The following is a 16,134-nucleotide window of genomic DNA, read 5'->3' as shown; positions in this document are numbered from 1 at the left end:
GCATCTATATACCTAACTTGTCATTGCTATTATCTTGGCTAAACAGCATGCTGATATAACATTTTATATTGCTACATACCACACACTGTATTGCAGTAATTTTATTGCTAGATTATCTGTCAGTATACGACTACAGGTTTATGTATGCATTTGTTTCGGCCTTCATATATTCATGTATGTCATACTTGAGGCTCTCTAGCACATGCCTGTAGCCCGCATGTATATACCTATCTTGGTACTGCCATCATCTTGGCTAAACAGCATGCTGATATAACACTGTATACTGTTATATACCAAACACTGAATTGCAGTAATTTTATTGCTAGATTATCGGTCAGTGCACGACTACAGGTTTACGTATGCATTTGTTTCGGCCTTTATATATTCATGCATGTTATATTGGACCGTTACATCTTTAGACAGGATACATTTGGTATATATATATAGCACTGTATCCATGCAGTGTTGTTATTTTATGATATTTGTGCTTAGGGGTGGTGATTCATGGTTCTGCACTCAGACCTTTTTAAATGGTTTTATATGTTTGTCATGTTCTTTGAGGTGTAATTAAAAATGTTTTGATATTTTCACATACTTTATGGGTGTGCATACCATTATTGGTCGAGTCTTTTTTCTTTTGTGTTCATAGCTTACCCGGGCACACGGCGGAGTTGTTGCAGGGCTTATGCTCCTTCAGGGGTCCGCTGCACTGTGTGCTGTACGAGGATGAGACACAGAACCTGGTCCTGGACTTCATCCCCTCCCCGCAGGTGGCAGAGCACACACTCCAGGGCGACCACTCCTCCGCCGCAGGGTCTCCTGCAATAAACACATTTATGTTACATTATTACAGGGCACGGAGGCCGCTCATGTGACGAGAGGTTGGAAAAGTTGGGTTTGTTTCGCATAGAAAAAAAGACACCTCAGAGGAGATCTCATTTGTATGGATAAATATATGAGTGGTCAGTACAGAGGACAGCACAGGACGTATTACTTCCAAGGACCAGGGGGCTCTCACTACTCATTACAGGTGGAAGAAAGGAGATTCCGGCTGCTAAACAGGAAAGGGTTCTTTACGGTCACAGCAGTCAGACTGTGGGATGCCGACCACAGGAGGGAGTAATGGCCGACACTACAACAGCTTTTATAACGGGGCCGGACGATTTCCTTACAACAAATGGAACTGTGGATTATAAATAATCTAGCGGTAGATAATGTAGAACTGGTGGAGAAATGAGGAACATGATGGAACGTGAAGGAACGTGATGGAACATGAAGGAATGTGAAGGAAAGTGATGGAACATGATGGAACGGGATAGAAAGTGATGGAACATGAAGGAACGTGATGGAATGGGAGTGATGGAACGTGAAGGAACATGAATGAACGTGATGGAACGTGAAGGAACATGATGGAACGGGATAGAACGTGATGGAACATGAAGGAACATGATGGAATGGGAGTGATGGAGCGTGAAGGAACATGAAGGAACGTGAAGGAACGTGATGGAACATGAAGGAATGTGAAGGAAAGTGATGGAACATGGTGGAACGGGATAGAAAGTGATGGAACATGAAGGAACGTGATGGAATGGGAGTGATGGAACGTGAAGGAACGTGATGGAACGTGATGGAACATGAAGGAACGTGATGGAACGTGATGGAACATGAAGGGACGTGAAGGAAAGTGATGGAATGTGAAGGAACGTGATGGAACGTGATGGAACATGAAGGAATATGAAGGAAAGTGATGGAACATGATGGAACGGGATAGAAAGTGATGGAACATGAAGGAACGTGATGGAATGGTAGTGATGGAACGTGAAGGAACGTGATGGAATGGGAGTGATGGAACGTGAAGGAACATGAAGGAACGTGATGGAACGTGAAGGAACATGATGGAACGGGATAGAACGTGATGGAACATGATGGAATGGGAGTGATGGAGCGTGAAGGAACATGAAGGAACGTGAAGGAACGTGATGGAACGTGATGGAATGGGATAGAACGGGATGGAACATGATGGAATTGGAGTGATGGAGCGTGAATGAACATGAAGGAACGTGAAGGAACGTGATGGAACGGGATAGAACGTGATGGAACATGAAGGAACGTGATGGAATGGGAGTGATGGAACGTGAAGGAACATGAAGGAACGTGAAGGAATGTGATGGAACGTGAAGGAACGTGATGGAACGTGAAAGGACGTGATGGAACGTGAAGGAACGTGATGGAACATGAAGGAACATGATGGGACAGGATGGAACGAGATGGAACATGAGTGATGGAATGTGAAAGAACGTGATGGAACGTGAAAGGACGTGATGGAACGTGATGGAACATGAAGGAACATGATGGAACAGGATGGAACGGGATGGAACGTGAGTGATGGAACGTGAAAGAACGTGATGGAACGTGAAGGAACGTGATGGAACGTGATGGAACATGAAGGAATGTGATGGAACGGGATAGAACGTGATGGAACATGAAGGAACGTGATGGAATGGGAGTGATGGAACGTGAAGGAACATGAAGGAACGTGATGGAACATGAAGGAACGTGATGGAATGGGAGTGATGGAATGTGAAGGAACATGAAGGAACGTGAAGGAACATGATGGAACGTGATGGAACGTGAAGGAACGTGAAGGAACATGAAGGAACATGATGGAACAGGATGGAACGGGATGGAACGTGAGTGATGGAACGTGAAAGAATGTGATGGAACGTGAAGGAACGTGATGGAGCATGATGGAACATGGAGGAACGTGAAGGAACGTGATGGAACGTGAAGGAACATGAAGGAACGTGATGGAACATGATGGAACATGAAGGAATATGAAGGAACGTGATGGAACATGAAGGAACGTGATGGACCGGAGTCATTACTTCAACCAATGTAAAAACATTATACATAAAAATGTGATAGATTTAATGAGGTTTTTTCAGAGCTGTATTCATAATTCTGCTGGGAAACTGTCACAGTGCAGACAGATAAAACCTCAAAGAATCCATCGCTCCATCTACGGGGCTGTGCTAAACTTTAAGGCAGATTTTGAAAAATGCTAAAAAGTAAAAAGCTTTAAAAAAAAAGTAGTGATAATAGTTTATTTTTATCACTTTACAACATGCAAATCAATGCACGAAAGAGAAGTCGAAATCCCATCAGTATCTGGTGACCGCCCGTCTCCTCCATCATCAGTATCTGGTGACCGCCCATCTCCTCCATCGTCAGTATCTGGTGACCGCCCATCTCCTCCATCATCAGTATCTGGTGACCGCCTTTCTCCTCCATCATCAGTATCTGGTGACTGCCCATCTCCTCCATCATCAGTATCTGGTGACCGCCCGTCTCCTCCATCATCAGTATCTGGTGACCGGTCGTCACCTCCATCATCAGAATCTGGTGACCGCCAGTCTCCTCCATCATCAGTATCAGGTGACAGCCCATCTCCTCCATTATCAGTATCTGGTAACCGCCGGTCACCTCCATCATCAGTACCTAGTGACCGTATCTCGTTACAGCTCATCCCCTCCATCACTTCTCAGTCACTTGGACACAGCTATTGAGTGACCCTGAAAGGACGTTATACCAAACAACTTGGAGAACTCACTCCAGATCCTCTGCGGAAGTAGGCCACATCCACGAACATCTGGGGTCGGGTCTCCAAGATGTTTGGAACAACCTCCTGCCAAGTTCCTTCAAAAACTGTGTGTAAGTGACAGAGAAGAAGTGATGGAGGCAACGGGCAGTCACCAGATACTGATGATGGAGGCAACGGGCAGTCACCAGATACTGATGATGGAGGCAACGGGCAGTCACCAGATACTGATGATGGAGGCAACGGGCAGTCACCAGATACTGATGATGGAGGCAACGGGCGGTTACCAGATACTGATGATGGAGGCAACGGGCGGTTAACAGATAATGATGGAGGCAACTGGCAGTCACCAGATACTAATGAAGGAGGCAACGGGCAGTCACCAGATACTGATGATGGAGGTGACGGGCAGTCACCAGATACTGATGATGGAGGTGACGGGAGGTCACCAGGTACTGATGGGATTTAGATTTCTCTTTTGTTTTCCTTTTTGTCACTCGATACGAATAACGATGATCACTTCTATTCTGAAGCTTCTGACTTTGCAGCATGGTCTCACACCTGCCCACCCCTCCTCACTGATATTCCTCCTTTCCACCACTGCACCATGTCCCTTTACACTTTCTTTCCTCCACATAAAATATGTTGTTGTTTTTTATGTTGCGGCTGCTCATTAATTCCTTCTCTGAAGATGTGCTGGCCTTTTAATATTTGCCAAGTCACACAGCGCACGGAGCGTCCGCGCGGCACCCAGTAACTCATCCCGAGTGTGAAGACGCCGTGCGGTCAGCAAACTGCACACGCAGCTGTTCTGGGGACGGTGCGAGGAGTAATTGTCTCCCGTTTGTAGCTCACAGCTGTACGCTGAGATCTAGGACATGTTAGGGGCCCACTGGGACGGCGGATAAAGATTTCAGCAAGACGGCCGCTCCGCAGGTGGCAGCTCCAAAAGAGAAATACACAGGGGCACGGCGCCTCTCCTATTATCCCCAGGTCCAATGCGGCATTCTCCCCTGCGCTGACGCTCACAAGGCGGAAACTTCCAGCTCCATACATCATAATCCTCAAACTAAAGTAGTGGGTGTGATAATATAACGGATTGTGCAGCTCTGCAGCAGCTGCAGACAATCATATGTCAGAGAGAAGATCAATCTCCATGACCCGAGCCTTCACTATCAAATACAGCAGAGCACTGTGCATAGGCTGCAAGTGGAAAAGTGTGTGTGTGTGTGTGTGTGGGGGAGGGGGCGAAATACAGATCTAAGAAGTTGATTTTATTTCTCTAAATAGGTCCAGAATCCAGAGTCATCTAAATAAAAGTTAAAGCTCTACTTTCCTTATACAATCAAATCCCTCTGTAACATAATGAATAATAAAATGTACATTGTTTATACCCTCCACTAGGGGGAGCTCACTGCATACAGATTTATACAGACACCACTAGGGGGAGCTCACTACATACAGATTTATACAGCCACCACTAGGGGGAGCTCACTACATACAGATTTATACAGCCACCACTAGGGGGAGCCCACTACATACAGATTTATACAGCCACCACTAGAGGGAGCACACTACATATATATTTATACAGCCACCACTAGGGGGAGCTCACTACATACAGATTTATACAGCCACCACTAGGGGGAGCCCACTACATACAGATTTATACAGCCACCACTAGAGGGAGCACACTACATATATATTTATACAGACACCACTAGGGGGAGCTCACTACATACAGATTTATACAGCCACCACTAGGGGGAGCTCACTACATACAGATTTATACAGCCACCACTAGGGGGAGCTCACTACATACAGATTTATACAGCCACCACTAGGGGGAGCCCACTACATACAGATTTATACAGCCACCACTAGAGGGAGCACACTACATATATATTTATACAGCCACCACTAGGGGGAGCTCACTACATACAGATTTATAGAGCCACCACTAGGGGGAGCTCAATACATACAGATTTATACAGCCACCACTAGAGGGAGCACACTACATATATATTTATAAAGCCACCACTAGGGGGAGCTCAGTGCATACAGATTTATTTGGATACCTCTTGGGGTGAAGTGAGGGGGGGATCATTTTATACAGATTATTAAAGCTCCTATTAAACAAATTTGGTGATTACAGGTAGTCAAAATTGCATTAAATAAAAGGGCTAACGCAGGATGAAATATTTATTTCCTTTGTCAGACCCTCAGAATAACAAACCTACAATGCTCCTGAGTGTCAATATTCCATCCTTGTCATGGCGTTCGCAGTCTTTTGAGTCCCATTTTTTATTGCTTGACTTGTGAGGGTGTTTTGTGGGGTGAGCTCTATGGCTGACTCTGAATTTTTTTTTTTTTTTATGAAATTACGGCTTTAATAGCTGGTAACTAAACCATGGGTTATTATGAACATGGCGATCATTTTTTTTTTCTTATATTTTTAAAATTTTATGACCTGCTTTCTACTTTGGTTTTTAGTCCCTCTTGATACTGCAAGGTGTGACAAGATTGCAGACTTTAGGGATGCTGTTAAGTCCCCTCGACTAATAGTGCGTAGCGCTATCCCAATATTACCGCATGGCAGTATTCTATCTCCAATGTAAGGCGTTATGCATTAATAACACATAATCACTATACCAGACTTTTATTACATTGTATCACTACTGCTTTATTTGTAGCATTATAGGATCTTACTTTGAACTTCAGATGTCAAACGTTTTCCCCCAAAAAAGTCTGGAGGAGGACACCCGCCCAGGCTGGTCATGGCCTCCAGTTTCCTCTGAAGTTTAATACGTTATTACTTTGGATCTATAATAAAATAACAAAGCCATTCTCTGCTGGAAGAGAAATCTTCTGGCCTCATCTCACAATGACTATTTCCAGGAGTCTGAATCCTGAATTATTGAGTCTGTTCTGTGCAGATCATGGTACATTATGAACACATTCCTTAAATAGTACAATCTGGGTATGAAACGCGGCTCTTAATATTGGATGAGCACGAATATTGGAGATTGCTACAAAAAAAGAGAACTTTAAAAAAAAAAATTTGGGCACCGGTATGGGATCTGCATTTGCTCCTTATCGGCCCAGTGGAAAGGTTTGTTGCCTCTTGTGGTCATTTTGGATGCTACATTGAGGCAACTATTGGCTGACACATTAAGGACACACATCTATCTATTCCCGAGCAAAGGTGTCAGACGACACTGATTTATGGGGTTTCCTTTTCCCAAATCATATACCGTATATACTCGAGTATAAGCCGAGATTTTCAGCCCAAATTTTTGGGCTGAAAGTGCCCCTCTCGGCTTATACTCGAGTCATGATCGGTGGTGGGGTCGGCGGGTGAGCACTGTCATATACTTACCTAGTCCCGGCGATCCTGGCGCTCCCCCTGCCTGTCACACTGTCTTCGGTGCAGCAGCTCTTCCCCTGTTCAGCGGTCACGTGGGACCGCTCATTAGAGAAATGAATAGGCTGCTCCACCTCCCATAGGGGCGGAGCCGCCTATTCATTTCTCTAATGAAGCGGTGCCGGTGACCGCTGATAGAGAAAGAGGCTGCGGCACCGAAGACCAGCTGTCCGGGGGAAGGAGCGGGACGCCGGGAGCAGGTAAGTATCGCATATTCACCTGTCCTCGTTCCACACGCCGGGCGTCGCGCCATCTTTCCGGCGTCTCTCCGCTCTGACTGTTCAGGCAGAGGGCGCGATGACGCATATAGTGTGCGCGCCGCCCTCTGCCTGATCAGTCAGTGCGGAGAGACGCCGGGAAGATGGCGCCGAGGAGCTGCAAGCAAGACAGGTGAGTATGTGTTTTTTTTTTTTTATTGCAGCAGCAGCACAGCTATGGGGCAATAATGGACAGTGCAGAGCACTATATGGCACAGCTATGGGGCAATGGTGCAGAGCACTATATGGCACAGCTATGGGGCAACGGTGCAGAGCACTATATGGCAGAGCTATGGGGCAACGGTGCAGAGCACTATATGGCACAGCTATGGGGCAATGGTGCAGAGCACTATATGGCACAGCTATGGGGCAACGGTGCAGAGCACTATATGGCACAGCTATGGGGCAACGGTGCAGAGCACTATATGGCACAGCTATGGGGCAATAACGGTGCAGAGCACTATATGGCACAGCTATGGGGCAATGGTGCAGAGCACTATATGGCACAGCTATGGGGCAATGGTGCAGAGCACTATATGGCACAGCTATGGGGCAATGGTGCAGAGCACTATATGGCACAGCTATGGGGCAACGGTGCAGAGCACTATATGGCACAGCTATGGGGCAATGGTGCAGAGCACTATATGGCACAGCTATGGGGCAACGGTGCAGAGCACTATATGGCACAGCTATGGGGCAACGGTGCAGAGCACTATATGGCACAGCTATGGGGCAAAATATATGGTGCAGAGCACTATATGGTACAGCTATGGGGCAATGGTGCAGAGCACTATATGGCACAGCTATGGGGCAATAATGGACGGTGCAGAGCACTATATGGCACAGCTATGGGGCAACGGTGCAGAGCACTATATGGCACAGCTATGGGGCAACGGTGCAGAGCACTATATGGCACAGCTATGGGGCAATGGTGCAGAGCACTATATGGCACAGCTATGGGGCAATGGTGCAGAGCACTATATGGCACAGCTATGGGGCAATGGTGCAGAGCACTATATGGCACAGCTATGGGGCAATGGTGCAGAGCACTATATGGCACAGCTATGGGGCAATGGTGCAGAGCACTATATGGCACAGCTATGGGGCAATAACGGTGCAGAGCACTATATGGCACAGCTATGGGGCAACGGTGCAGAGCACTATATGGCACAGCTATGGGGCAATGGTGCAGAGCACTATATGGCACAGCTATGGGGCAATGGTGCAGAGCACTATATGGCACAGCTATGGGGCAATGGTGCAGAGCACTATATGGCACAGCTATGGGGCAATGGTGCAGAGCACTATATGGCACAGCTATGGGGCAATGGTGCAGAGCACTATATGGCACAGCTATGGGGCAATAACGGTGCAGAGCACTATATGGCACAGCTATGGGGCAATGGTGCAGAGCACTATATGGCACAGCTATGGGGCAATGGTGCAGAGCACTATATGGCACAGCTATGGGGCAATGGTGCAGAGCACTATATGGCACAGCTATGGGGCAATGGTGCAGAGCACTATATGGCACAGCTATGGGGCAATAACGGTGCAGAGCACTATATGGCACAGCTATGGGACAACGGTGCAGAGCACTATATGGCACAGCTATGGGGCAATAACAGTGCAGAGCACTATATGGCACAGCTATGGGGCAATGGTGCAGAGCACTATATGGCACAGCTATGGGGCAATGGTGCAGAGCACTATATATATGGCACAGCTATGGGGCAATGGTGCAGAGCACTGTATGGCACAGCTATGGGGCAATGGTGCAGAGCACTATATGGCACAGCTATGGGGCCATAATGAACGGTATGGAGTATCTATTTTTAATTTTGAAATTCACCGGTACCTGCTGCATTTTCCACCCTAGGCTTATACTCGAGTCAATAAGTTTTCCCAGGTTTTTGTGGCAAAATTAGGGGGGTCGGCTTATACTCGGGTCGGCTTATACTCGAGTATATACGGTAACTAAGGTGTGACCAGATGGGATGGTGAAATTAAAATATAACTGACAAAAAAATCTTCAATCATCCTATCGGTAATAAAATAATGGAAGTTTCCTTTAAAAAGTTAGGGAGAAATTTACAAAGACTTACGTCTCGCAGACCCTTCTAAAATTACAGTATATTGGAGCAAAATGTGCCAAAAAGATGAAATTTGGCACATGATTTCCTAAAACTGACATCTATGGCTACTTCATGTTCAATTCCACCCTAAACTTTTGAAAAGTTTCACAAAAAAAATAAAAAAAATCCAAATTTTAGTGCAAATTTGTTGTCGGACGACATTTTTGTACTTTTTCTTTACATCACAAAACTGGTGTCAATCGGTTAGGAGATGCCGAAATTAACTTGGGGTCTTCCTAAGTCTTTACCAAGTAATAATGACGGAGGAACGATACTGAAAAATGGTGTCCAACAAAGAACTTGTCCAAGGACGCAGCTTGGAGGAGTTTCTGGAGTTTACTTCTTGGCCCTATGTCTCAATGATCGGGAGAAAACAAGGTGGTTTTCTGGCACCTGCCCTAGGACCTGGCATCTGGGGGACTTCTCGGCACCCTTCACTCCCAGCTATGACCTTGACTCACCAATTTGTGGAGCAGGATATCCAAACTGGTACTGGTCGTCGGCATCGTCCTTCTTCTTGTTGTCGATGGATCTCAGAGACTGGCTCCGGGAGTCGTACCGTCCGTTGGCTGCAACACAAGACACAGGCGCTGTGAGTCCTCAAGGTCATTAAGGTCTGTCATGATGGAGAAACTAAAGCACAAGCTTTGATTCGACAGCATTTTGGTGATTTCCGTCGCCGGTGGCTGTAAAATAGTCAAACACAAATGATTTCTGTGTATTTTATTTTTGCTCTGGTGTTTTACGTCGCAGAAACAGAAGGTTTAGGGACAATTACTTGGGGCTGTAGACTGAGATCTGCCAATCTCCTAACATCTAAGTAACATCTTTATTTGATCCAAGAACGAGAGTCCATCCTTTCTACACTTAAGGGCTACCAAAAAAAAATTCCTCTCTGCACAGAGAAAGGCTCCTGAAAAAACATTCCCCAACGAGAAAGCTCTGCAAGGTTCACGGAGTAATTTGCCTAAACTCAAGGAAAACCCATCCTGCACTTGGCTTACTGCTGGGTAGCCACCCGAGTGTTGACCGGGAGTCGGTCCTCTGCTGGATCATCTCCTCCCTCCGGCTCTAGTCTTCTGTTCCGTCTTCCTCACTCTTTGGTACCTTCACTAGGACTTACACGGCATCATGGGTGAACAGACGACAGGAGACGGAGGGAAGAAGTGATCCAGCGGAGGAGGACCGGCTGTGGAGCGTGCTGCATCGGGACAGGGGAGCGGTGAATATGTTTTGGGGATTTTTTTTTTTCACACTAAGAAATCAAGCAAAAAAATATCCAGCATTTAGCTTAATTTGAAGCGTACTGGCTTGTGATGAGCGGAGATGCTTGGATAACGCCTCTTCCATGCTTGGGCTCTAACAGAGTGTCTTCATCATGCTCAAATAATATGTTCTAGTCCATGCGGCTGCATGTCTCGTGGCTTTTCGACAGCAGCAATACATGCAGGGGATTCTTAAGCAATCCCTGAATGAGTTGTGACTGTCGAACAGCCGCGAGACATGCAGGAGCGGGGACTCGAACATATTTTTCAAGCACGACGAAGACACTCTGTTAGAGCCCAAGCATGGAAGAGGCGTTATCCGAGCATGCATGCTCCTCACTAGTACTGGCGATCCCAAATTTGTCGTGAAATTCGGGGCAATTGTGATTTGCCTCGAATCAACTCGCTCATCTCGAGCAGTAATTCAATGTCAGATTCTTCATAGAGACGTGGCTTAGGCGTCTTTTTCAGACGGATTTTGCCTGAAAAATTGCTGCTAAATCGACCCATAAAATGGACTTAATCACAGCAACAGCAAAACCACATTACTGTTCACACGTTTCATTTTATAAAACCTGGAAGTTAAAAAAAAAGTGACATGCTCAAACTAAGGCTGGCTTCACAGTATACAGCAAAAGACACATCAGCAAAGCCAGGGAAACAACCACCGGAATGCCCCGGACGAAGCTTCCATGGAAAAACTTAGTCTACAGGATTCCGTATGCATATGACCTAAGGATATCATTGACACCAGCGAAACCTTGCTGCCTCAAGGGCTCCATGAAGGGTCAGACCTTGACTTGACAGGTATCTACCTATAGGTGGCACTAGTGAGTGGTTATTTTTCTCATTGCGTATAAAGTTTCCTGTGATGAAAAAGTAACAAAGGTTCTGATTACCAATACAAAAAGTTTTCACAAAGTTTTTGAACCCTATTCTAACTTTCCCAACCTTACATAAACTGTATGTAGCTAAATATATAGTTCCATTGGTTGAAGAAAAGACAGCTCTCCATCGATTCACCCTTCCTGTAGATTATTACCCACATTGTTATTTCTTGTGAGAAGCCCCGGGCCCTGATGTAGATGGAGACAGAACCCAACGCGCGTCTTGAGTTTTATCAATGTTCTACTCATTAGATCTCACAGAGTGGGACAAGTCCTCAGAGGGGACGGTCGGATTACTTGAGCCCTGGCCGTGTGAATGTTGCCGGACGCTGACCCCGGTCCAGATCGGTAAAGTCTCCCACACTGTAGAGTGGACGCGCGTCGAGGTATTCCTACATCTTAAGCATTATGGTTTTCACCAGTGACAAGAAATCAATAAGTAAATACTGACTTCCTCATCCACGGACCGGAGCCCCCCGGCCAAATCCGAGGCTCCTAAGTGGCTTTATTATTGGAACATCGCGGATGCTGGAAATCAATTTGTTGCTGATGGTTTTTAAAACAAAAAGATTCCTCAACGTTCGTGGAAAGCGGGATTTCCTGGCGGCTAAACGAGAGGCGAGAGATTGATGTCAGAGCGATAGTCTGCAGATTCACGACCGGAAGACGGCGATTCCCGGCAGAAGGGAAGGCTTCTATCTCCGCTGCATGTAGAACAAGAGGAAGTTCTGCTTCATCTGCTGATACTTTGTGTATATGTATCTATTCGTGAACAGTATGTCACAAAAGTCAGTACACCCCTGACATTTTTTTAAATATTTTATCTGTTTTCTGAAGATCTGACACTGATACAATGTACAGTCATCAGTGTGCAGCTTGTATAAGAGTGGAAATGTCTAAACCGCTGGCATCAAAAGTGAGTACACCCCTAAGTGAAAATGGCCAAGTTGAGCCCAAAGTGTGAAGATTTTATGATGCCACCATTATTCTCAACACTCTTGGCCATGGAGGTCACTAGAGCGTCAACGGTGGCCACTGGAATCCACTTCCCTCCTCCATGACGACATCACGGAGCTGGTGGGTGATGGAGACCTTGAGCTCCTCCACCTTCCATTGAAGGATGCCCCACAGATGAATAATAGGGTTCAGGTCTGGACACATGCTTGGCCAGTCCAGCACCTTTACCCACAGCTTCTTAAGCCAGGCAGTGGTCGTCTTGGAGGTCTTTGAGGTCGTAATCAAATTGGAATACTGCCCTGCAGCCCAGGTTCCAGCAGGCGAGGGATCATGCTCAGCATATCATAGTACTTGTTAGCATTCAAGGTTCCTGCAATGAACTGTAGCCCCCTGCAGCCACAACCTATGACACTCCCACCACCATGCTGGACTGTAGGCGGGGCACTTATCAGCACTGTTATTTAGAGGACACCACATATACACTGTTATACAAGCTGTACACTGACTACTGTACATTGTATCAGCATCAGATCATTAGTGTTGTCCCATGAAAAGATATAATAAAGTATTTGCAAAAATGTCAGGGGTGTACTCACTTTTGTGATATATGCTATATATATTTATGTATCTACGTATCTATATATGCATCCATGTATGTTTATTTTTTATTTATTGCTTATATATGTACACTTTTATCTGTGGCGGCCACCGTGGGAACAACCAGAAAGACGCCCCATAATATATTCTAATGAGACGTATAAATCTGCACTTTTCGGTGTTTCTGGGAAAACTGGGTGACAACTAGTGTAAAAGTGTTGTCAGAAACAACAACATACTCAGCTACTGATCCTACTCCCCTCCTCTATTCTGCTTCCCAGGCCCCCAACAGTCTCCTTTCCTCCTTTTCCACTGATTGGCTGCAGAGGTCCTGGAAGAGCTGAGACCGGCAGGGAACCATGCGATGATTTGGGGGAGCAGTGCAGAATTTGCACGTAAATATTCGGGAGTTTACTGATCCGGGGATTTATTCTAATTGCTGTTCCTGGAATCAGGGAGGAATAAGGCAATTTGTTCTGTCTTATATAATGTTTGGACTTTCTCTTTAAGGGAACCCGTCAGCATGTTGTTACATTTAGAATCAGCATGGATGTGTAGGGGGTCGTCCCTCTACAAAAATCATAGAGATCCATGATACCAGTCATGAGAAATCTCGAGTAGGAGACATATGCAAATTAGGATAAAGGTGTACTGGGGGCATGTCAATGCATATTCATATGCAATGAGACGCCCCTTTGAATTTTCAGTCTAATTTGCATATGGCTTAGATTTCTCATAACTGCCACATTGGGTTTCTAGAAAAAGGATAGGCGGCTACAAGGCCGTACCACGACTTCCATGTGTAAAAACAGGGGGACGAGTTCCTTTTAATCAGTATGGTGGGGAGATAAGTTGGATTTTAGGATCTTGTGTCTTTTTTTCAACACTTTCAGCTATAAAAGTATCAGCAATCTGAGGAGAAGTGAAATTATGGGGAACATAAATTAGCTAAAAACCTGAAGGGAACAATTTGAGAATTTAAAGGGATCCTGTGTACATAGGGAAGGAGTGGTATGACTGCGTCGGCGCTTGTCCCCCAATAAAAATGACACCTTTTTTGTAGCGATCCGATGTTCCAGTCATGAGAAATAAAGAGTAGCAGTTCTAAAACACTGCACTGGGGGCGTGTACCTAACGTACTGACACGCCCCCAGGTCACTCCCAGCCTGATTTGCATGCGGCTTCTATGCCAGATATCTCATGACTGGCATATCGGATCTCTACAAAAAAGGTGTCATTTTAATTAGGAGACCAGAACCGTCGCAGCTATATCCTTTTTTCTGTATGAAAAAAATGTGCTGAAAATTCCCTTTAAGGGGAACATTTTCCATTCTAGGACCCCAAGGGATCAGCGGTGATCTAATTTCCCTACAAGTTAATTTCTTCCAGCTCGCCCCCATTATGCCATGTACAACCATCCGCGGCCGCCCTGATGATTGACCAAGCAGAACTATCGCAGTAAGATCCTGACTGTAAAAGCGCTCCGTCCTTATATAATGTCATACAGTAGATGGTGCCGACCAGCGGCGTCAATAAGTTATAGAGCGAGGGCTGCGCTCTGATAATTGCCAATGAGAATTAGTGGCCCGGAGAGCCGGAGTTTTCCTGCTGTCATTGGAAACTTCTACAAACATTTCCAAGATATTATATATTAAAGGTGATTCACCGCCCGGCCTCGACTGTCCATAATGATCATTACAATAATAATAAAACATTTTCTTGACCTTTATCATCATATCCGTCGATCCCATCTGTTCATATTATATTCTTATCATTACAGAGGTCAGAACTACATTTTTTGTGACACAAAGCTCCAAATCCCCTGCACAGATATAGAAGTAAAGAATAAAACCCTGACTGCCAGCAGCCACCACCAGGGGGAGCTCCCTGCATACTGTGACACCATTGTGTCCTATGGGTTATGTGTATGCATTGAGCTCCTAAGCTCCCCCTAGTGGTTGCTTCCTGAATGCAGCATGTTGTGTCTTCAATGTCTATTTATAATGGGAAAATGAAACTTTGTATAGTAAAATATAGCAATATATTAACCTGTGCAAAAGTTTAAGTTAATTTCAATATAAATGATATTTATAGTACCATATTCACCTTAAAGGGAATCTGTCAGCAGGTTTTTGCTATGTAAACTGAAAGCACCATGACGTAGGGACAGAGACCATGATTCCAGCGATGTTTCACTTAATTTACTAGGTGCAGCCGTTGTGATAGAATCCTCGATTTCTCTGATAGCAGGGCTCGGAATGCGGAGCTCTGTGTAACCCCGCCTCCACCGCTAATTGGCTTAATATACAGTGTACACAGAAGACTGCCAATCAGTGGTGGGGGCGTGGTCAGACCAGGAAGCACAAGACACCTAGTCTTGACGTGATAATCTCCTGCTGGTAAAACACTGATTTTATTGAAACAACAACACACAGTCCAGTAATTAACACATTGCTGGAATCAGATGCTCTGCCCCTACATCATATTTCTCTCAAATTACATAGCAAAAAACTGCTGACAGATTCCCTTTAAAGGGGCTGTCTCATCTTCTTACATAGGTAAAATTGCAAAGCGCCTTTTCTCTTAAAAGCAAGAGACAATACAACTCAGCTGTTAAATAAAATTGTCTCTGGAAAGACTTTTTAATTCTTCTGTGTACTTCTCATAGGCTACAGAGGTGGCCTAGGCAATCAGCGGTGGCCTTGTCTCCTAGGCAAGGAGTGCAGCACTTACAAACTTTCTGCTATACAGCTTGTGAGCGCTGCTCTGCGGCTGATGGGATAGCTGGATCTGGACAGATTAAGTCCACCAATGGGAGTACGGATTGGTGCAGCGGTCCAGCCGTGCTGCAGAGCCGAGCTGTCAATCATCATGAGCGCACTGCGGAGGCAGGGGAGCGGGCGATCCTGACCTCCATGAAGTCACGCTGCAGATCACGATGGGACCCTTCCATGAGCTCAGGATACAATGTCGCAGTTTGGCCCGCAGTTTTTATTATACACTAGGGGGCAGAT

The 16,134-nt window shown here is 45.6% G+C and overlaps 1 protein-coding gene across 9 annotated transcripts in view; it reads right to left on the bottom strand.

Annotated features, from left to right (window-relative positions):
- Positions 1-16,134, bottom strand: part of ADGRB1 (adhesion G protein-coupled receptor B1) — a 478,004-nt gene that overhangs the window by 312,074 nt on the left and 149,796 nt on the right. For all 9 annotated transcript variants that reach the window (XM_077271339.1, XM_077271330.1, XM_077271332.1 and 6 more), the window contains exons 3-4: positions 9,876-9,983; positions 655-819 (exon numbers count right to left, since the gene is read on the bottom strand). In XM_077271339.1, coding sequence (XP_077127454.1) covers positions 655-819; positions 9,876-9,983 — 273 coding nt within the window. The remainder of the gene's footprint in view (positions 1-654; positions 820-9,875; positions 9,984-16,134) is intronic.

Source organism: Ranitomeya variabilis, chromosome 6 (genome assembly GCF_051348905.1).
Source record: "Ranitomeya variabilis isolate aRanVar5 chromosome 6, aRanVar5.hap1, whole genome shotgun sequence".
NCBI classification, from domain to species: domain Eukaryota; kingdom Metazoa; phylum Chordata; class Amphibia; order Anura; family Dendrobatidae; genus Ranitomeya; species Ranitomeya variabilis.
Note: the sequence above shows the minus strand (reverse complement) of the source record. Positions and strands in the feature narration are given on the sequence as shown.